This window comes from Coregonus lavaretus (assembly GCF_964263955.1).
Source record: "Coregonus lavaretus genome assembly, chromosome: 16".
NCBI classification, from domain to species: Eukaryota; Metazoa; Chordata; class Actinopteri; order Salmoniformes; family Salmonidae; genus Coregonus; species Coregonus lavaretus.
This window is the reverse complement of record NC_140003.1, coordinates 33,625,420-33,649,728: the sequence shown is the minus strand read 5'-3', so window position 1 is coordinate 33,649,728 and position 24,309 is coordinate 33,625,420. Positions and strand designations below refer to the sequence as shown.

General features: G+C 42.0%; 1 protein-coding gene across 1 annotated transcript; it reads left to right on the top strand.

Annotated features, from left to right (window-relative positions):
* Window positions 1–4,562: 4,562 nt before the first annotated feature.
* On the top strand, window positions 4,563–7,642 carry LOC311143802 (NAD(P)H dehydrogenase [quinone] 1-like; the record flags this gene model as incomplete). Its single annotated transcript, XM_084179683.1, has 6 exons — window positions 4,563–4,566; window positions 4,700–4,864; window positions 4,994–5,124; window positions 5,279–5,392; window positions 7,058–7,159; window positions 7,343–7,642. The coding sequence occupies 6 exons, from the start codon at window positions 4,563–4,565 to the stop codon at window positions 7,640–7,642; spliced, it is 816 nt and encodes a 271-aa protein (XP_084035809.1).
* Between the last annotated feature and the right edge of the window lie 16,667 nt (window positions 7,643–24,309).

Genomic DNA, 24,309 nt, shown 5'->3' with positions numbered 1-24,309 from the left:
TAGGTGTATAGGCCAACATTGCTGTTCTGCCGAATGAACGAGTTGTGCGTTCCACCTTGCCACTACATTCAGCAGTGTCTTTTACGCATCACATAACCTATAACCTGCACATTAAGAGTGGAAGCCTTTTCGGTTTTGGATGGTTATTTTATGGCGATGTGGGTGCCGTCTATTGCTCTGTTCATATTTAGGAACCCATTGATGGCATCATGGCAAAGAAACCCATCTTGACTTCAACCTGTTGTGCGATGGTGTATGGAACAGAGCCCCACCTGTTTTGAGCCCCACATTTTTAGCTAAAAAAAAAAGCGGGTTTGCATTTTATTTTTGGCATTAATACGTGTCACAATGTAAAAATAATAATAATCATAATCATTGGGTTAATAAAACATGGTCTCTTTTTTGCTTTATTGAGTAAGGCAGCTCCAAAATGCAGGTGTTTCAGCCTAGCTCAGTGCTTTCTGTGGTGGTGGTGGGGCAGCCAGCGGAAAATACGGAGCATAGGGGTTGGTAATGTTCTCTAGTTGCACCGTGATTGGCTCAGTGTTCTGTCACTCATGGGGACACTACGTCACTGCCAAATCTAAGGGTTGAGCTCGAAAATTCAAGCCCCTTTGGTGCTGCCATAGAGTTACATCAGAAGAAGGCTCAAGGTTATTGGCCATAGAGTTACATCCAAGATGGCTCAAGGTCATTAGCCACAGATAAAATGACGTTAAATCATGTTATATCTTTGAATGGACTGATCATGTCAACATCATACTTTCAAAATCTTAGCTAGCAGTCATCATCATGAATCAAGCCAACAATCTACTGGCAAATCCTTTTTAATCCTTGTCATATGAAGATAAATAATGAAGAGAAATTATAGAATAAACATATGTGCTCATCGGACATTGGACATAAACATTACACAACAAGTTGTGGCACTTCTGCTCTTCCTTTTGCTAGCTGCTGTGGCCGTCGAGGTGTTTGCCATCGATCTGGCTCTCCTCTTCCGTGGAGTTTAAAACATTATGGTCATTCTGAGGGTAAGAACATCTAGTCCACAGACTGAAGTCTACTGATGCTATTCTACTTAGATATTTCATAGTACAGAAATGCTTATTCAGCCTATAACCGGCATAGTATTGGGAGTCATATAAACATGTTACTACATGTAGTTCTTAATCACACCACATGATGGCAGTCTAAACAGTACAGTAGGCCTAGTCTGCAGTAGACCTATCTGCTCAAAGTAAAGTAATGCTCATTTTGCTCAAATTACAGAATTTAAGTAATAAATCATGGCCAATTTATGATAAAATAACTCAATTTCAGTTCAAATAGAATTTAAATCAAATCTCTAGAATCCACTCTTTTCTAGACAGAAACCTCTTTATCTGTGTTTTCAGATGGGGTCTACGATGCTTAAGTTGTCTACCAGATGGTTGGTGTAGACCAAGGCATGGAGGAGAACGTATCACTTTGTGAGCAACATTCTGCCCACTGTCCTGGAGCAGAAGTGAGGCTTAAGACTCTTCAACCACAGCAGAGACGACTTACAGTACCAGTCAAAAGTTTGGACACACCTACTCATTCAAGGGTTTTTCTTTATTTTTACATTGTAGAATAATAGTGAAGACATCAAAACTATGAAATAACACATATGGAATCATGTGTGTCATTATTATTAAAAGAAATAAAAAGTAGGTGTGTCCAAACTTTTGACTGGTACTGTACCTGGAGAAGGTTGGTTCTTTTAGACAGTTCCCTGCCCTCTAAGAGGCAAATGTAACAGTAATAAACTGTTAAAAACTTCCACTCCTCTGTTGTGTCCCCAGACTGCATGGAGTTGGTGGAGGCTGATGTATGCGGCTGAGCAGGAGGCTGATGGTCATCCCAGTGGTGACCCGTCATTCAGGGCAGGTGGGGTTTTGAGCCCCACCTGTTTAGCAAAAAAAAAAAAAAAGCCTGTTTTGCATGTTATTTAGGCATTAATACGTGTCACATATCAGTTTGCAAACAATGTATAAAACAAATCATTGAGTTAATAAAGCTGGATACAAACTTTTTTGCTTTCTTGAGTAAGGCAGCTCCAAAATGCAGGTGTTTCAGCCTAGCTCAGTGCTTTCTGTGGTGGTGGAGCAGCCAGCGGAAAATACGGAGCGTAGGGGTTGGTAATGTTCTCTAGTTGCGCCGTGATTGGCTCAGTGTTGGGAACACTACGTCACCGCAAAATCTATGGGTAGAGCTCGAAAACTCAAGCCCCTTGGGTGCTGCCATAGAGTTACATTAGAAGTGCCCATCCAAGAAGGCTCAAGGTCACTGGCCACAGATAAAATGACGTCAAATCACGTTATATCTACTATAGCTTTGATTGGACTGATCATGTCAACATCATACTTTCAAAATCTTAGTTTGCAAGCTAGCAGTCATCAACATGAATCAAGTCGACAATCTACTGGCAAATCCTTTTCAATCATTGCCATATGAAGAGAAATAATGAAGATAAATTATTTGATAAAACGTATCGGTGCTCATCGGCCATTGGACATAAACATTACACAACAATTTGGAAATCGCAAATTCAACAATGAGTGGTTTGGAAGGAATCAGTGGCTAACTGTAAGCATTGCAAAGCAATCACTAGCCTGCTATTCAGTGGAGAGGGTGTGTGGTCCAAGTCTGGGTTTAAGGGTCTCTTTTCCAAGCTTAAAAGGATAAACATTCAACATTGGCCATGCTGTCAATCCAGCATGACTCCTGCCGCGCTCAAAACAACTGAAAACTCGGAACTGGGAAATCGCAGACTTCAGTGAGTTCAAGACAACTGGGAACTAGCTTTGACTGGGAAAATACGTTTTGAATGGTCATCCAACTCGGAATTCCAAGTCGGGTACTCGGGCCTCTTTCTAGAACTCCGACCTGAAGATCACTGACATCATAACCTTGTTTTTTTTCGGAGTTCTCAGTTGTCTTGAAAGCACCATAAATCCAGAGAATGCCAGACTTTTGCCCACTAAGGATCACTGCGCCACCTTCCCTGTTCAAGTGAGCACAACAAGTTGAGTCCAAAAATGTATTGTATGCTGCTGCATAAATGATGTAATATGCCAGGGAGATATGTATACTGTAGCTAAGAAAGTAAGTCCATGCAAGAGAGTGGCAGTCGTGTGTGTGTTTGTGTGTAAGAGACAGAGAACAAAAGAGAGCGACTGGGAGAGCGAGAGAGAGCCAGTTGAGGAGCGCGGCCCACGCGGGTCTGATCAGAACGGCCTACCGGGAATAGTCCCTCACTTCTCGACATCCAGTCCGCCCCTGGCTGAAACCCTCATATTAAACAACAATGGTATTCACTATATTGATGGGTTATATTTAGGATGTTTTACAGCTTTGTCATTCTATTTTCTATTTTAAAATAATATTTTATTGTTTTATATATATTTTACATGTGATAAGGCCACACAGAGGGCCAGAGATAATTACAGACAACTGTGATAATCTGAGTAACCAAAAAGGCCACTAGATCTCATGTGATAAATTACATAAAATCCTTGAAAGTTACCAAATTAATCTTTGAATGTTACCAGAAATATAACCTCCCTTTGCAACCCTATCTGCACCTAAAGTGAACACACACACACAACACACGTAAACACACTCTGATGCCAGCATGCAAGTACTGTAGGCTCACACACAGATGCACAAACACATGCACACACACACACCTGCACATGTACACATGCACATACACGCGCAAACCCAGGGATATAGACTGGTTGGCCGAGGTCAGTGGTCCCACATTGGCCTGCGCCACAGGATATAGATATTGTCCAGAATAGCTTCAACAATGCTTGGCATGTTTCACAGGCAATAAGGAACACTGTCCAAAACTGTGATTAGTTTAACTTGTGTTCATCACAACAGTACATTGACTAAACAGTTGGCAGGTTGAGTATATAATAGTGTGTGTACGTATGAATGTGAGAGAGGGGGAGATATTCTGAATTGGGAAAGAGTCTCTCCTCCATGAGCCGGAAACCGATAAGTGGTCAAGTAGTGTGTAAATTCGTTAGTAGGGGAACGGAGGAGTGCCCTCCTCTCCTTTATAGCCTCCTCCCGCTGAGGAAGCACAAGTATATCTTCTCTGCTCCCTATCATGGAAGCATTTTGAAATCCGCCACACCCCCTTTGAATCAGCTGTTGTTTTCTCAGAGGAGAAAAGCATGGACATATTTCTAAACAATACGCTCCTTGTCTTTTATCTATAAAATGTATGGGACAATCAGCTCAATTTATTTTTGCCACTTCACACATATATTTTAGGATTCCATGAGAACGCGAGGAGTCGAGCAAAACCAATTGAGCTTCTCCTGGGAGAGGGAGAGAGCGATGACAGACTGATTGATTGAATGACTGACAGATTATTAGCTTGATTGCTGATTGACAGGCAGCTGTGTGAGAGGGTGTGTTTGGTCCAGAGAGCATTACAAGAGCAGCAGTCTCAGCCCTGTCAGTCTCAGCTAGTTTCCCTCCAAGTCACCTTGACCCTTAGCTCATCACAAGCAGCACTCTAGAAAATGGGTGAGTGATTTCGTACGTTCCAGATTGGGTGCCATTTTCACTTTGTCTTTATGCTAGAGAAACTAGTTTCTTTCATTGAGTAAGATTAATTGACTACAATACTTTGTGACTGATCTGTGATCTTGTGTTGCAGCCGAGAAAGTTCTGATCGTGTATGCCCACCAGAGTACTGGGTCATTTAACGCTGCAGCTAAAGATGCAGCTGTGACAGCTCTGACTGCTCAGGGCTGTAAGGTGGAGGTGTCTGACCTCTACGCCATGAAGTTTAAAGCCTCTGCTACTGCTGATGACATCACTGGTAACAGTCTGAACTATGAGTTGCTTAATTACTGTAGTGTGTGCCAATTAAATGCTAAACTTTTTGTGGGTAAGTGGCTTTTATTTTCTACCTCAACTTGCTTAGTCTCAGTCTGTTATGCTTTATCAGGGGAGGTGAAGGATGCTGAGCACTTCCGATATGGAGAGGAGACCATGCTGGCATGGCAGGAGGGCCGACTCTCTGCTGACATCACTGAGGAACACCGCAAACTCTCTGATGCGGAGGTTGTCATTTTCCAGGTGTGCTCTCCTGGGGTAGTGTCTGAGGGAACTTAGCCTCAATTTGAGCCTATAAATTAAATGTAGACCCTTCAGCTCTTTACTTTTTGGATGGTGGCTGAAATGCACCCATTCCAGGTACTGGTTGTTGACTAGTGTCTCCCATATTTCTCAGTTCCCCATGTACTGGTTCACTGTTCCTGCCATCATGAAGGGCTGGCTGGACCGGGTGCTCACACTGGGATTTGCCTACACCTCAGAAAAGAGGTACAGCCAGGGCCTCTTCAAGGTAAGGGACGCAATCCCATAGTCACTGTTAAAGGCCCAATGCAGCTGTATGTGGACACCTGCTTGTCGAACATCAACTTGGTAGTGCGTGTAACTGAGGACAATTGTTACGCACTCTGCGGTCCCGTTCTGAGCTTGTGTGGCTTAGAACTTGCGGCTGAGCTTTTGCTCCTCAACGTTTCCATTTCACAATAACAGCACTTACAGTTGACAAGGGCAGCTCTAGCAGGGCAAAAATCTGTCAAAACTGACTTGTTGGAAAGGTGGTGTCCTATGACTGTGCCATGTTCAAAGTCAGAGCACTTCAGTAAGGCCATTCTACTGTCAATATGTGTCTATGGAGATTGCATGGCTGTGTGCTTGATTTTATAAATCTGTCAGCTGTGACTGAAATAGCCGAATGCATTAATTTGAAGGGGTGTCTACATTTGTGTGTGGCTCAGAACCAGTCGGCCTCATGCAGCGTGACACAGCTCCTTCGCTTAGAGTTGATCAGGCTGATTGTGGCCTGTGGAATGTCCCACTCTTCAATAGCTGTGAAGTTAACTAAAACACTATCGCTCCAGAGCATCCCAAACATGCTCAATGGGTGACATGTCTGAGTATGCCGGCCATGGTAGAACTGGGACATCTTGAACTTCCAGGAATTGTGTACACATCCTTGCGCCATGGGGCCATGCATGATCATGCTGAAACATGAGGTGATGACTGCTGAACGGCATGACAAAGGGCCTCCGGATCTCGTCAATCTCTGTGCATTCAAATTGCCTTAGACTTCAAATGCAGTTGTCTGTAGCTTATACCTGCCCATAACAACTCAACCATGGGGCACTCTGTTGACATCAGGAAACCACTCGCCCGTTACAGATGTAAAGCCCACATCTTCAGCATGACGGTGAGCATTTGCCCACTAAAGTCTGTTACGCCACCAAACTGCAGTCGGGTCAAGACCCTGGTGAGGACAAGCGCACAGATGAGCTTCCCTCAAACGATCCCGCAGGTGAAGCCAGATGTGGAGGTCCTGGGTTGGCGTGGTTGTGAGGCCGGTTGGACATTGTGCCAAATCTCTAAAACAATATTGGGGAGGGTTTATGGTAGAGAAATTAACATTTAAATTCCTACAGTCAGCATGCCAATTGCATGCTCAACTTGACACCTGTGATGTGACAACATTTTAGTGGCCTTTTTATTGTCCTCAGCACCCATGTAATGATCATGCGGTTTAATCAGCTTCTGATATCCCACCTGTCAGGTGGATGGATTATCTTGGCAGAGGATAAATGCTCACTAACAGGGATGTAAACCAATTTGTGCACAACCTATAGAGATGCTTTTTGTGCATATGTTAAATTTCTGGAATCTTTTTTTTTCAGCTCATGGGACCAACACTTTACATGTTGCATTTATATATTTGTATAGTTTATGGCCTGGTGTGACGTCGCTGACACGCCACCCATCCCAAACCTGACTAAAGGTCCTGTGTAATAGTTGCTGGTTGAAAAAACAATCAGGAAATATCACTGAACACTTTTCCTGTCATCAGCTGTTGTACAATATGAAACAAAACACATAAATTAATTGACCGCAACGTGCCTTAAAAATACATGGTTGGAATGTTCCTGTGGTCCATTTTACATTTCTCCTCACCTGGATGGTTTTCCCCCAGGACAAGAAAGCCATGCTGTCCTTCACCACTGGATCCCAGGAGTCTATGTTCAGTGCCAATGGTATCAATGGAGACATGAATGTCACCCTGTGGCCACTGCAGGTATGTTAGGCTTGGCTGGCACTACCAGCAATGAGCTTTTGCTTTGCTCTGGTATCCCCACTGGATAACACACACATGTTTGACTTCCAGGCTGGCAAGCACTCATTTCAATAATTCACTTGGCCAAATCAATTCATATGTATCTACTTGAGCATGCTTAAACCAGTTAATTCCCTCTTCTAGAATGGCATCCTGCACTACTGTGGTTTCCAGGTTCTGGCTCCTCAGATCTTCTGGGCTCCACCCCACATCCCCTCCGAGGCTCGCCGTAGCATGCTAGAGGCATGGTGCACGCGGCTGCAAGGTCTAATGGGAGAAACTCCTCTCACCTTCACCCCCTCGGACAGCTTCGATGGAGGACTGGGCTTCCAGCTCAAAGAGGATATCCAGGAGAAGCAAGCAGCCAGTGAGTTCGGCCTGACTGTCGGAACCCACCTGGGCAAGCCCCTCCCACCCAACAGCCAGGTCAAAGCTGGGGTGTGAAGGATTCTGGAGGACTGTCATCCCTACACATGCTGCTTATGCTCTAAATGACAAATAAAGATTGGCTTCCTTAAACTGAATGGTGTTCACTTTAATAGCAAGTGTGGTATTAAATGCTTAAGGTTGCTTACTTCGTCAATTGACTAATAAAAATGTGTCTGCACTTATACACAAATTCTGGTATTTGGTGTAGTTCACTACTCTTGTATGGTATCTACTGTATTGAGGCTCACTACTTTACAAAAGCAGCGTCATTCAGTTCTGACTAAATGCCTTCTATAGTGCACGTCTACCATCCCCACACAGACATGCTATGATCTGTATGGGATGGCTTGAGGCCTCGGCTCCCTCCCAAAAAATAGCCTTTTGTTTGGATCGCTGGGAAGAGGGGCCCATACACTGCCCCTCAGCCTCCATACATGGGAAGGAAATGGATCCATGTAGGCTTCTCATGGGCAAGGTTGCCCCATGCTTTGTGTACATGTCTAACACTTATTGCGGTATGAATACGCTGCTTCTGATTCCAGTTAAGGATTGTTGCAGCCATCAACTGTTCGGTGACCCTAAATATACCCCAGCCACCTGGTGGCTGCTTGGTGTGAGGCCTGTTCGGAGTCAGTGGGGAACACTCGTTTCGGCAGAAAAGCGTTTGGAGCCTAAACGACGGGTGTGAATTAGAGGTTAACAGCACTGGTTGAAAATATCCAATAGAAGGCAATACTGTCTGGCACTGCATTGCAGCGCCTGAGACGTCACTACAGACCCGGGTTCGATCCCAGGTTGTGTCGCAACCGGGTGACGCACAATTGGCCCAGCGTCGTCCGGGTTAGGGGAGGGTTTGGCCAGGGGGCCTTACATGGCTCCTCTCCAAGTAAAGTTATGTAGAAACAATTATTTGTTACTGAAGAACGATCAATAGAGGTTAATAAGCAGAAGTTATGTAAGTATTTGAGGCCAATTTACCGCTTCTCAGCAGCACCGTCCATAATTATTAAGAATGTATGTGGAACTTTCGTAGAAAGACTTGAGAAACGTACTTTTTGGGTCTTTGCTTGTAGCTAGTTGCTGTTCTGTTTACCTGTTTCCTATTACTTTCCTGTCATTAGCCAGTTATTTCAGCGCTGTACTTAAGTTATAGTTTTACAATAGTTTCAGTGTACCTACTGGGCCTTGACACTATTCTAAAGCGATGATCTGTTCCCATGTAAATGACTATTTCACCATAGTTTGTGTACCATATCGTTACTTTATTTTTATGTATATCCAACTTAATTTCATGCAATTTCTCCACAGACAGATTAACACAATTACAGGTCAATTAAGCTACTATGTTGATTAATGGAACTTAATGTATTGTTAGTGTAGCCAGTCTGGGACCATGCTACTCTGTTCTGGCTTCTGTTCTGCTTGTGTTGTGGTGCATGTAGACTGACTGGACGCGGGACACACTGATGCCGGTTCTGGCCTTTTATTACTAGATGAGATTAACTGCAGTGAATAAATGCAGTGTGAAGCAGTAACATGAAATGGCTAACCGCTCTATGCTGCACTTTTGCTATTATTCAAAAGTAATCAACTGTAATATTTTCCTATTAAATAGTCTGAACAAAATAGTTTAGAATTAGTGTCATTGCAAAAGACCACTGGCTAATATAAATGCATAAAACAATGGCAAGTAGCCAAAAATACCAATAGGGTCTGGCTTCAGCAGATACTGTACCTTCTCAGGGAACAGATGCCATGAGGCATACGAGCTGAGACAGGATGTTGAATGGTCCCAGAGAAGATGATGCGTTACTGCCACCAACAGCACGGTGGTGAGATTACATGACTAGCTAGTAGCTAGCTGCTAGCTAGTGCGGACCAGAGCTAGCTAGATACTTGCTACAACTAGCTCCAGCCTCGACCAGAGTTAGTTAGTGCGGACCAGAGCTAGCTAGCTACTAGCTACACCCTGGACCAAAGCTAGTGTAGCACAGAATTAGTTTATGGGTTTACGACCCTAATATCATATACCATCTGACTCCATTATCATGTGAATGCTATAGGCCCATAATCGTATCCGATGGATCTAGCCAAGGTAGCAAGCCTTAAATCACCACTCGGAATACTATAAGATGCACTTGTCTAGGTTTACCGTTATGCAATTGTTAAGAGGCCAAGGGACAATGAGCTAATATCTTGCAATCAGTGTCCTAGCATTAAATGATTTAGTTAACCTCAGTTCAGAGCTGCACAGTTAGACACCAAACATATATGCAATGTAAATTGTAAATTACATTTACCATTAGACATTTCACCAAATAATAATTCAAGGAATATTACCCAGAAATGTGAGAAATGCAGTTCGTATCCATTTAAAAGTAATCAGATTTATTACAGTTATGCAATAAGAATAAAATAGGCAAATACCAGAAATCTTCACGATAAAAATAATTCAAAATATTCTAAGTCTTAACAGCATAGAAAATCCACTACTATGACATACAAACGTACATCAGGAGAACGATTTACCAATGACTCCATGATCAACGTTTGAACCCAGCTTTTATTATTCTAATAGCTCCAACTCCCAGTATCTCGTCTAATTAACATCACTTGGATGGCCCAAAACATTAAAACAAAAGGCATGAAAACAACACACGCATTATTGGATCTGATCATCACAACTCTTATCTAAATTATACGGGCGCACCCCTGTGCTGCTCCTCTTTGAGCTATCCGCCGTCTGACGAACAGAATAACAGTTTCTCTGTAACAATAAATCCATAGCACTCACAGTACAATGGAACATATAACAATTCATGAAATATTTAAACAATCCAAACATGACAATTTAATTCACACAATAACATGAATTTAGTCGATTCAAGTTTCATCAGTCTTCATACCTCTCCTGGCGTCAGTGACCTCAGGACCTATGACCAGTGCTAGTGTGGACCAGAGCTAGCTAGCTACTAGCTACACCCTGGACCAGAGCTAATTAGTGCAGACCAAAGCTAGCTAGCTAGCTACTAGCGATGCCCTAGACTAGAGCTAGTGGCAGATTATAGCTTTGGTCCAGGGCGTTAGGGCGCTCCATGAGCAAATACCAACTGAGACACAAAAATACCATCTGAGACATTCACAGACTAGGCGCCCTCAGCGCGCACAGTCTGCAGCAGGATGCTTCTAAAAAATACAGCATAAAGAGAAAACAAAATCAAAATACACTTGTGGACCAATTTACCTGGGTGAGATTAAACACATGCAGCAGTGAGTGAATGCACAGCAATTACATGAAATGGCGACTGGCGAGCCTCTCTACGCTGCACTAACACTTAACAGTAAATGGTGTCTATAGAAATGCCAGGGCCACAATGTCAGTGCCGAAAAGCAAATTGGAGAAGGGCTTTAAATTCTACGTGTCGTTCTGTTTAACCGATTACAAAGGTATGTATATATATATTATTTATTTTTTCTTAGGGGGTAGATCAGCTTTAATATTGTAGATAGATTGTAACTTCCATCAATGTAATTGTCTGCATCACTTCCAATCCCCCATATGTTTTTTTTCTCGCATATATATATATATATATATATATATACACATACATACACACATATATATATATATACACATACATACACATATATATCCTTTAAAAATATATATATTTCCCTTTATTACTTTCCAACCCCACTATCCCCTCCCTAATTGGAGTAAACTAGTGAACAACAATGCTTAGGCCTCTACTTCATACTAAATACATTTTATGGACACAGTCAATAATTATATTTTGTTTGTTTTTATTCCTGAACTTCCTCCGATCATTTTCGCATGTCTTACACTAGTTATCTTGTTGTTATTAGTTGTTATTAGTCCCATCCTTCAGCTCCATTCAACACCTACCATCTATCTCTTAACACCATCCATATTGGATTTCTATTTGCCATATATTTTTCAACTGTACTGTGATGTTTTACAAAAGTTCTGAACCTTTCTATTCTCATAGTTTCTACAGTTTGTGAATTTAAAATAAACATCTTTGCTAAAAGTATTATTATATTATTGATCGATTGACTATGACTTTTCAGATCACCCAGTAGTGCTATCTGCAGGGTCGGCGCCATGCAAATATTGCAATCCTTCAGCCATTCCTGGACCTGTGTCCAGAAACAAGCTACAAATGGACAGTACCAAAACAAATGATCTAATGATTCTGTCTCTTCACAGCCAAATCTGCAGAGCTGGGAAGATTGTATCCCCCATACAAATAACAGATGCTGGACACAAACTCTCACACACGCACACACACTCACACACTCAAACACTCTGGTCCCCCGTTGTAACCATTTCCCCAAGCATCTCCGTGCAGTCATACCTTTGATTATTTTGTGCCACCTGGGCCACAATAGTAAGCCCCCTCAATGATTGTCCGAGTGTGACCCCCTCCCCATTGGTTACTGCAGCCAGTGTTGCCAGCACTGCCACTACCTGGGTGGGGGTACCCCACCGGAATCCCCACCGGCTAGGTACAAGGTCGTCAAGGTTCTCATTAGCAGCTTTGAGAATTTCCTTGTATATTATGCTCCCCCATCGGGGGCTCTGGCTTTGTAGGACCAACCCTGCCAGGAAGGCTCAGAATCTTGAGGGGGCGGTGCTGCTCAAGTAGGCCTCTGACCACATTTATTTCTCTGTTTAGGCTGCATATAGGCAATTCACAGCAGGTCCATAAAACTGATGGGAACTTCTCTTTGGTGTATGGGTCGCTCAAGTGGGTGTCCAGGATATAGGGTTGGGGATCGTTCCATCATGATAGGACAATAAAAAAAATAGATTAGATGTATACTATATTTAAAAATGTATATCCCTCATCTACACAAAATTGAAAGCTCCCTCTCACAACCCCTGCTCATAGACACCCGTTGGTTCTGGGATATGCAACCATTTCCCCTCTCACTCACTTAACGCCAGACTTTTCCAAACACAAAAATGCACACCACATGGCTGATTGCGGATATGTCATTAATAGCCAACTAGCTAGCTAGCTAGTCTAGCTCAGTATTTGCCAGCCACGACAGCGTTAGCCAGGTCGCTAAACTAGTAAACAAAACACCAAAGTTAACTTATTACCTGGCGATCTAAGCAGAGTTGTGTCAATGAGGAGATCGGTTCTCAGATGGCTAACACATATCACAAGGCTTGTGCAGGATGAAATATGGTGTGTTGGGATGCTATTGGCAATGGTGTAAACTAAAGTACCGGTACTTAAAGATGCACACCAGGATCTAAAGCACAACAAATTTGTAACATATAGTACGAATTGGATTCGTAACATATCATACGAAATGGATGATGTAGTACACAATTTGATGATGTAGTACACAAAAAACGGGGACCACTTTTGGCTCATGAGCACCACTTTCAAAACTACTGGCTAAAATTATACAAAAGTTTGAGAGTGCATCTTTAATTAAAAATACTTGAACCCTTTGACACATATGATCACCTATTTGTGATCATTGTTGAGTGGTCCCTGCAATGTACAATCTCAAATATGTGATTGGAACAGTAGCAACAGAACGTATGACGCTACAAACACATCTAAACAGCATTGTTGTCTGAACAGCATCTAAATATTTGTTGGTACTGATGGAAAATAAAGGTCTTAAACTTTATTCCTCAATTTTACCTTTTATTGTAAAAGATAAATGCGAACTTCATCATCCAAGCATCACACAGAACACATCCACAGCCAAACTCATTCCATAAACCAGTTTAAATAACAGGTTGCGCTTACAAAAAACTAAACATAAATTAGCAACAAAATCAAAATACACTTGTGGACCAATTTACCTGGATGAGATTAAATACATGCAGCAGTGAGTGAATGCACAGCAATTACATGAAATGGCGACTGGCGAGCCTCTCTACGCTGCACTAACACTTAACAGTAAATGGTGTCTATAGAAATGCCAGGGCCACAATGTCAGTGCCGAAAAGCAAATTGGAGAAGGGCTTTAAATTCTACGTGTCGTTCTGTTTAACCGATTACAAAGGTATGTATATATATATATTATTTCTTTTTTCTTAGGGGGTAGATCAGCTTTAATATTGTAGATAGATTGTAACTTCCATCAATGTAATTGTCTGCATCACTTCCAATCCCCCATATGTTTTTTTTCTCGCATATATATATATATATACACTAGGGGTGTAACGATCCATCTACTACATCGATGTATCGATTTATATTCCTATGATCCAACTACATCGATCTGTGCTCGGCGAGTTGGCCTTTTGGACAACATATATCAATCTAACATCGTTTTAAAATGTAATAAATCGATTGTATCGATACTAGGAAATAACCCATTGGATTTAAGCACGTCAGACTTTATATGGATGTTTTTTCTTAGCACTTTTAATGATAAAGGCTTTAAACATTACTAGATTCAGTCTGCCTATCCGTGACGTCATCGCCCCGCGCCAGCAGCAGCGCAAAGGCGCAAAGACAACAAAACATAGCATGGCGGACGACAGAGGAGAAGCCGACGAGCGAGAAATTATCAAGCCACCATTGCGGTCCTTACAAGAAACAGGAATCTAGGAAACTTCACCTGCACTGTCCAGTATCCAGGTATTTATTTCAGTCACACTGGTTGAATTTTTGGCTAAAAGGTTACTGAATCGAAATCAAGTCACTGAATCGTTTCAAATCGTATCGTTCTAAATGAACCAATATCGTCCTTGAATCGTATCGACAACCACGAATCGTGATACAAATCGAATCGTTGTTAAAACGAATCGTTACACCCCTAATATACACATACATACACATATATATATATATACACATACATACACATATATATCCTTTAAAAATATATATATTTCCCTTTATTACTTTCCAACCCCACTATCCCCTCCCTAATTGGAGTAAACTAGTGAACAACAATGCTTAGGCCTCTACTTCATACTAAATAAATTTTATGGACACAGTCAATAATTATATTTTGTTTGTTTTTATTCCTGAACTTCCTCCGATCATTTTCGCATGTCTTACACTAGTTATCTTGTTGTTATTAGTTGTTATTAGTCCAATCCCTCAGCTCCATTCAACACCTACCATCTATCTCTTAACACCATCCATATTGGATTTCTATTTGCCATATATTTTTCAACTGTACTGTGATGTTTTACAAAAGTTCTGAACCTTTCTATTCTCATAGTTTCTACAGTTTGTGAATTTAAAATAAACATCTTTGCTAAAAGTATTATTATATTATTGATCGATTGACTATGACTTTTCAGATCACCCAGTAGTGCTATCTGCAGGGTCGGCGCCATGCAAATATTGCAATCCTTCAGCCATTCCTGGACCTGTGTCCAGAAACAAGCTACAAATGGACAGTACCAAAACAAATGATCTAATGATTCTGTCTCTTCACAGCCAAATCTGCAGAGCTGGGAAGATTGTATCCCCCATACAAATAACAGATGCTGGACACAAACTCTCACACACGCACACACACTCACACACTCAAACACTCTGGTCCCCCGTTGTAACCATTTCCCCAAGCATCTCCGTGCAGTCATACCTTTGATTATTTTGTGCCACCTGGGCCACAATAGTAAGCCCCCTCAATGATTGTCCGAGTGTGACCCCCTCCCCATGGGTTACTGCAGCCAGTGTTGCCAGCACTGCCACTACCTGGGTGGAGGTACCCCACCGGAATCCCCACCGGCTAGGTACAAGGTCGTCAAGGTTCTCATTAGCAGCTTTGAGAATTTCCTTGTATATTATGCTCCCCCATCGGGGGCTCTGGCTTTGTAGGACCAACCCTGCCAGGCAGGCTCAGAATCTTGAGGGGGCGGTGCTGCTCAAGTAGACCTCTGACCACATTTATTTCTCTGTTTAGGCTGCATATAGGCAATTCACAGCAGGTCCATAAAACTGATGGGAACTTCTCTTTGGTGTATGGGTCGCTCAAGTGGGTGTCCAGGATATAGGGTTGGGGATCGTTCCATCATGATAGGACAATAAAAAAATAGATTAGATGTATACTATATTTAAAAATGTATATCCCTCATCTACACAAAATTGAAAGCTCCCTCTCACAACCCCTGCTCATAGACACCCGTTGGTTCTGGGATATGCAACCATTTCCTTTCTCACTCACTTAACGCCAGACTTTTCCAAACACAAAAATGCACACCACATGGCTGATTGCGGATATGTCATTAATAGCCAACTAGCTAGCTAGCTAGTCTAGCTCAGTATTTGCCAGCCACGACAGCGTTAGCCAGGTCGCTAAACTAGTAAACAAAACACCAAAGTTAACTTATTACCTGGCGATCTAAGCAGAGTTGTGTCAATGAGGAGATCGGTTCTCAGATGGCTAACACATATCACAAGGCTTGTGCAGGATGAAATATGGTGTGTTGGGATGCTATTGGCAATGGTGTAAACTAAAGTACCGGTACTTAAAGATGCACACCAGGATCTAAAGCACAACAAATTTGTAACATATAGTACGAATTGGATTCGTAACATATCATACGAAATGGATGATGTAGTACACAATTTGATGATGTAGTACACAAAAAACGGGGACCACTTTTGGCTCATGAGCACCACTTTCAAAACTACTGGCTAAAATTATACAAAAGTTTGAGAGTGCATCTTTAATTTAAAATACTTGAACCCTTTGACACATATGATCACCTATTTGTGATCATTGTTGAGTGGTCCCTGCAATGTACAATCTCAAATATGTGATTGGAACAGTAGCAACAGAACGTATGACGCTACAAACGCGTCTAAACAGCATTGTTGTCTGAACAGCATCTAAATATTTGTTGGTACTGATGGAAAATAAAGGTCTTAAACTTTATTCCTCAATTTTACCTTTTATTGTAAAAGATAAATGCGAACTTCATCATCCAAGTATCACACGGAACACATCCACAGCCAAACTCATTCCATAAACCAGTTTAAATAACAGGTTGCGCTTACAAAAAACTAAACATAAGTTAGCAACCTAGACTAGTTTACAATGTACCACATCTCTGGTGAGCACAATAGACTAATGTAATGTTTAGAAAAGAAATGCGTGTCAGCTAAATTTACAGCAGCTTTATAATGGCAGCCATGTTTGTTTATGTTTGAATTGGCGAAAACTCCCTAATCCCAGAATGCCATTCACTATAAAACGCAAATAAACAAAGTCAAAGATGGCTGCGCTCATTGCCTGAAAAATATGAATTTAGTTTAGTCACTTTTCAGCATATTACAAATCGTTGATGTACTTGTTACAGTGTATACAAGAACCGGAGCACATGACTTTGAAAGTCATTTACCGTTTTTGACAAATCACAAAGCAAATAAAATGTTTTCACCTCACAGATCATCACACCAAATACAAGCCTACTGCGTAGCCTAACAGGTAGCGCGAAAGCTAAACAGGGATGAAACCATTTTAGGCGGGCTTGTGGGGGGGTTCAAGTCCATGGGGGAAGGTATCGTGGGGGGATATGATGCAGAGATTTATCAATAAATGGGGGCCAACACAGGAGAAGTTTATACACTAAATAAAAATAAAACCCCTCGAAAGGGGGGTCTGAGTTGGCAACCATGAGGTACCACAATTACAATCTGATGCCGCGTTCAAAACAACTGGGAACTGTGAAATCTCCGACTTCCGACCTCAGTGCGTTCAGGACAACTTGCAACTCGGGAAAAAACGAGCTCCGACTGGGTAAAATCGTTTTGAACGGTCATCCAACTCGGGCCTCTTTCTAGAGCTCCGACTTTCCGACCTGAAGATCATTGACGTCATGATTTTACCTAGTATTTTTCAGAGTTCACAGATGTCTTGAAAGCACCATAAATCAGTCGAGTGAACTATTCCTTGTTATAACATCTTTGGTCTGACAGACCCTTACGTGACAACCAGAATTGTCAACAAACATGGCGCCACACATAGCCGGCAAATAGCTTACTTAGCATTAGCTCATCATAATCAGCACAACATTCAAAAAAGTATGTTACACACATCATATGTGTCCATTACAATCTATGCAAGAATCAGAATCCATGATTTGTCACCAGTACTTGAAAACATGTGAATAAAACAGTAAATACATTATGATCCATACATTCATACAGGGTGTGCTACAGCAGAAACGACAACGCCATATACAGAAAATAAGCCACATACTTTGATAGGAACGCACACATGTCCAAAGTCCAATTTGTAAGGAAAACAACCATGAAGGCAATACGGGCGCCAACCAGAACATGTGCTGGGGGAAAACGTTTGTGCAAGGCCTGTTCTGGTATCAGTACTTTACTACTTTTACTTTTACTCCACTACAGTTTTAAAGAAAATAATGTACTTTTTACTCAATATATTTTCCCTGACACCCAAAAGTACTCATTACATTTCGAATGCTTAGCAGGAAAGGAAAATGGTCCAATTCACACACTTATCAAGAGAACATCCCAGGTCATCCCTACTGCCTCTAACCTGGCGGACTCACTAAACACAGTTGCTTTGTCTGAGTGTTGGAGTGTGCCCCTGGCTGTCCATAATATTTAAAAAGTACAATAAAAAAATGTTTTGCTTAATATAAGGAATGTGAAATGATTTACACTACCGGTCAAAAGTTTTAGAACACCTACTCATTCAAGGGACTTTCTTTATTTTAACAATTTTCTACATTGTAGAATAATAGTGAAGACATCAAAACCATGAAATAACACATATGGAATCATGTAGTAACCAAAAAAGTGTTAAACAAATCAAAATACATTTTATATTTGAGATTCTTCAAATAGCCACCCTTTGCCTTGATGACAGCTTTGCACATTCTTGGCATTCTCTCAACTAACTTCACCTGGAATGCTTTTCCAACAGTCTTGAAGGAGTTCCCACATATGCTGAGCACTTGTTGGCTGCTTTTCCTTCACTCTGCGGTCCAACTCATCCCAAACCATCTCAATTTGGTTGAGGTCGGGGGATTGTGGAGGCCAGGTCATCTGATGCAGCACTCCACCACTCTCCTTCTTGGTAAAATAGCCCTTACACAGCCTGGAGGTGTGTTGGGTCATTGTCCTGTTGAAAAACTAATGATAGTCCCACTAAGCCCAAACCAGATGGGATGGCATATCACTGCAGAATGCTGTGGTAGCCGTGCTGGTTAAGTGTGCCTTTAATTCTAAATAAATCACAGACGGTGTCACCAGCAAAGCACCCCCACACCATAACACCTTCTCCTCCATGCTTTACAGTGGGAACTACACATGCAGAGATCATCCGTTCACCCACACCGTGTCTCACAAAGACACAGCGGTTGGAACCCAAAATCTCAAATTTCGACTCATCAGACCAAAGTACAAATTTCCACCGGTCTAATGTCCATTGCTCGTGTTTCTTGGCCCAAGCAAGTCTCTTCTTCTTATTGGTGTCCTTTAGTAGTGGTTTATTTGTAGCAATTCGACCATGAAGGCCTGATTCACACAGTCTCCTCTGAACAGTTGATGTTGAGATATGTCTGTGACTTGAACTCTGTGAAGCATTTATTTGGGCTGCAATTTCTGAGGCTGGTAACTAATGAACTTGTCCTCTGCAGCAGAGGTAACTCTGGGTCTTCCATTCCTGTGGTGGATGTCATGAGAGCCAGTTTCATTATAGCGCTTGATGGTTTTTGCGACTGCACTTGAAGAAACTTTCAAAGTTCTTGACCATATTAACTGACCTTCATGTCTTAAAGTAATGATGGATTGTCGTTTCTCTTTGCTTATTTGAGCTGTTCTTGCCATAATATGGACTTGGTCTTTTACCAAATAGGGATATCTTCTGTATACCCCCCCTACCTTGTCACAACACAACTGATTGGCTTAAACACATTAAGGAAATAAATTCCACAAATGAACTTTTAAGAAGGCACACCTGTTAATTGAAATGCATTCCAGGTGACTACCTCATGAAGCTGGTTGAGAGAATGCCAATAGTGTGCAAAGCTGTCATCAAGGCAAATGGTGGCTATTTGAAGAATCTCAAATATAAAATATATTTGTTTAACACTTTTTTGGTTACTACATGATTCCATGTGTGATTTCATAGTTTTGATGTCTTCACTATTATTCTACGATGAAGAAAATAGTAAAAATAAAGAAAAACCCTTGAATGAGTAGGTGTTCTAAAACTTTTGACCGGTAGTGTATACTTTTACTTTTGATACTTAAGTATATTTAAAACCAAATACATTTTTCTGGGTGACTTTCACTTTTACTTCAGTCATTTTCTATTAAGGTATGTTTACTTTTACTCAAGTATGACAATTGGGTACTTTTTCCACCACTGGCTATCGGTACAAGATAAACTTCATTATAACTAGCCAATTCATGTGTAGCACCTGGTAGTTACATTCTACTTATGTAGATATTACATGTACTCTGTGGTGTACTAGTGTTTTCTCCCACTTGGATCTCGCAGTAACACTTTACTTGACACCCAGAGTCATAACACGTTATGAAACGGTCATAACCATGTCATAATATGTCATAACAGTTGACATAAGTTGTCATAACCTGTAATAATATGGTTATAACACTGTCATGACACATACACTATATTATCAAAAGTATGGGAAACATCTCATTCCAAAATCATGGGCATTAATATGGAGTTGGTCCCCCCTTTGCTGCTATAACAGCCTCCACTCTTCTGGGAACGCTTTCCACTAGATGTTGGAACATTGCTAAGGGGACTTGCTTCCAGTCAGCCACAAGAGCATTAGTGAAGTCGAGCACTGATGTTGGGCAATTAGGCCTGGCTCGCAGTCGGCTTTCCAATTCAGCCCAAAGGTGTTCGATGGGGTTGAGGTCAGGGCTTTATGCAGGCCAGTCAAGTTTTTCCACACCGATCTCGAAACCATTTCTCAATGGACCTCGCTTTGTGCACGGGGGCATTGTCATGCTGAAACAGGAAAGGGCCTTCCCCAAACTGTTGCCACAAAGTTGGAAGCACAGAATCGTCTGGAATATCATTGTATGCTGTAGCGTTAAGATTTCCCTTAACTGGAACTAAGGGGCCTAGCCCGAACCTTGAAAAACAGCCCCAGACCATTATTCCTCCTCCACCAAACTTTACAGTTGGCACTATGCATTGGGGCAGGTAGCGTTCTCCTGGCATCCGCCAAACCCAGATTAGTCCGTCGGACTGCCAGATGGTGAAGCGTGATTTATCACTCCAGAGAATGCGTTTCCACTGCTCCAGAGTCCAATGCGGTGAGCTTTACACCACTCCAACCAACGCTTGATGTTGCGTATGGTGATCTTAGGCTTGTGTGCAGCTGCTCGGCCACGGAAACCCATTTCATGGAGCTCCTGATGAACAGTTCTTGTGCTGACAAATTGACTTGTTGGAAAGGTGGCATCCTGTGAAGGTGCCACGTTCAATGTCACGGAGCTCTTCATTAAGGCCATTCATTGCATGGATGTGTGCTCGTTTTTATACACCTGTCAATAACAGGTGTGGCTGAAATAGCCAAATCCACTAATTTGAACAGGTGTCCACATACTTTTGTGTATATATAGTGTATATTTAGACCTGTTGTGACATATATTGTATTATTTTATGGCTGGTTATGACACCTACATAAGAATGTCAAAACCCACAAAACCTACCGCACAAGGCAAAACATTCCGTTACACCATAGCCTACTTGTCAACAGTATGCTTATGTTATATAAAATGTTATATTCATATTAAATTGTCATTGTAATTGTAATTGCGTACACACATGCACCCCAATGCTCTGTTTCTGATGACTGGAATGATTGCAGGAGAAGATTTCAGGAGCAGGACAAGACACCCTATTTTTTGACTGATGATTGACATAAGGGCATACTAGTGCGTTTATTCTCCCACTTGGATCACACTTCCAGAAGCTTTAAAATGAGTGCCAGGTTGTCAGGATGGGTAATGTACTGTATAAGCACACATTAGTTACAGGTAAGTACCCCTCAAGACTTCATTTTAACTAGCTAAATCCTGTGTAACAACTAGTAATTACATTGTACTTAGGCAAACATTACATGTGCTTTGAAATAGTGTCTTATTCCTCATCTGGGATGACACTCGTATTCAATCGTTTTTTGTAAGCTCAACCAAGTTAACACAGATGGTACGTTTTATTTTGTGGGCAAGTGCTAGCAACGTTGACTGGAGATATATTTTGAACAGTGCACATTCACGGTTAAGTAATTAGAGCCTATTGAGCATAGACTATAATCTCTCAGACACCCAGCGCATCCACAAGGGATCCCAACCTTTGTCATAGTTGTTCATGAATCAGATGCAGCTGAGATGAAGCAAAACACTAAGTTGGTGAATTTAGTGGAAACCTGCCCATTTATAACAAGCATGGTAACAAGCATTTGTTGTTACAGTTCTGTAATTACAGACCGCAATTACTACCAGGTACATGTGTTTATTACATTGTAACTATGAGTCGTTACAGTTAATTACAAACGTTGTTACAGTGTAATTGCACATGTAATTACAGTGTAATTAGGACCCCTTAAAAGGAATTGTTACTATTTTTCATTGTACAGAAGTGCTTATTCAGCCTATACCGGTATAGTATTGGGAGTCATGTAAACATGTAGTTCTTAGTCACACCACATGGGGGGAGTCTATATCGGGCCCGCTCATTGTGAGGTGCAGTAGGCCTAGTCTGCAGTAGGCATATCTGCTCAAAGTAAAGTAATGCTCATTTTGCTCAAATTACTGAATTTAAGTAATAAATCATGGGCCATTTATGATAAAATAACTCAATTTCAGTTCAAATAGAATTGAATCAAATCTCTAGAATCCACTCTTTTCATGCAGAGGTTAGACAGAAACCTCTTTATCTGTGTTTTCAGATGGGAAGGTCTATGATGCTTAAGTTGTCTACCAGATGGTTGGTGTAGACCAAGGCATGGAGGAGAACGTGTCACTCTGTGAGCAACGTTCTGCCCACTGTCCTGGAGCAGAAGTGAGGCTTAGGACTCTTCATCCACAGCAGAGACGACTTACCTGGAGAAGGTTGGTTCTTTTAGACAATGCCCTGCCCTCAAAGTGGCAAATTTAACAGTAATAAACTGTTAAAAATGTAAACTTCTTCCACTCCTCTGTTGTGTACCCAGACCGGCGGAGGCTAATGTATGCGGCCGAGCAGGAGGCTGATGGTCATCCTGACCACCAGCTCAAGCTCAGGGTCAGGCTCAGGGTTGGGAGGTCAAGGGGCCAGTGGGGCTACTCATCCTCACTGACCCCTGCAGAAGACTATGACTGTCTGTCAGGTGGGGCTCCACCAGGCTCTGGTCCACAGTGAGATGAGCGTCATCCTCATCCAGCTGGGGGACATGGGGGAGGGGGGCTACACACGCCTGCCTCCCAGCCTGCAGCACCTGTTCCGCAAGAGCTCCCCTTTAAGGTGGCATGAGGGATGGCGAGTTTCAACGCTGCCCAACTCGAGTTTCGAGAAGAGAGTGCATTACATGATTCCTGTGCCGCGCCACTCAACTAGTATTGACAACCTGGTGAATATGACTTTTTTATGAGAATGAGGACTTGAAGTGCAGTTGGATGTCTGGGATTCTGTTATAGAAGAGAACACCACAGGTTAGCTCTGAAAACTCCTCATACAGGATCAGTGCTGTGTAGAGATGTGTCCGCTTCCATAATAACATATTGACTAAGGAAGAGGGGGAGTATCACATACTCTAAATCAATAGAAAAAAGTTCATTAACCGACATCTGATAACCTTGACTGTCTACTTACATAAGAAAAGGTGTCGACTATTATGAAAATAAACTAAAGAGACAAGATGGTGTACTGTAGGTTGCCCTTGAGTTTGTAAAGAGCTGCCTATCATTTACTCATGACGTGCAATAAAGAGAAATACTGTCATGTTTCTGTCCTTTCTGTCAGTCTTTATTGAGGTCTGTGTGGATTGTTTGGTTAGTGGCTGCACTGATGTTGGTGTGCCATATGTTGCTGCTACTGCTGTATCTAATCAGGCCCCATCTCCCAACCATCTGTTTTCATGACTCTTCTCTGGCACACACCTTCTCATGTTACAAAGCCATCCACACACACCTGGGGACAAGGTGAGCACGTAGACACACACACAAACACACACACACCTGCTTGACGAATATCTCATTCCAAAATCATGGGCATTAATATGGAGTTTGCTGTATAAGAGCCTCCACTCTTCCGGGAAGACTTTCCACTAGATGTTTGAACATTGCTACGGGGACTTGCTTCCATTCAGCCACAAGAGCATTAGTGAGGTCGGGCACTGATGTTGGATTTGATTAGATAGATCCATGGCCTGCATAGTTGGATCGCAGTCGGCATTCCAATTCATCCCAAAGGTTTTCGATGGGCTTGAGGTCAGGGCTCTGTGGAAGCCAGTCAAGTTCTTCCACACCGATCTCGACAAACCATTTCTGTATGGACCTCGCTTTGTGCACGGGGGCATTGTCATGCTGAAACAGGAAAGTGCCTTCCCCAAACTGTTGCCACAAAGTTGGAAGCACAGAGCTGTTGTTGCTCCTAGACGTTTCCACTTCACAATAACAGCACTTGCAGTTGACGAACTGGCTTGTTGGAAAGGTGGC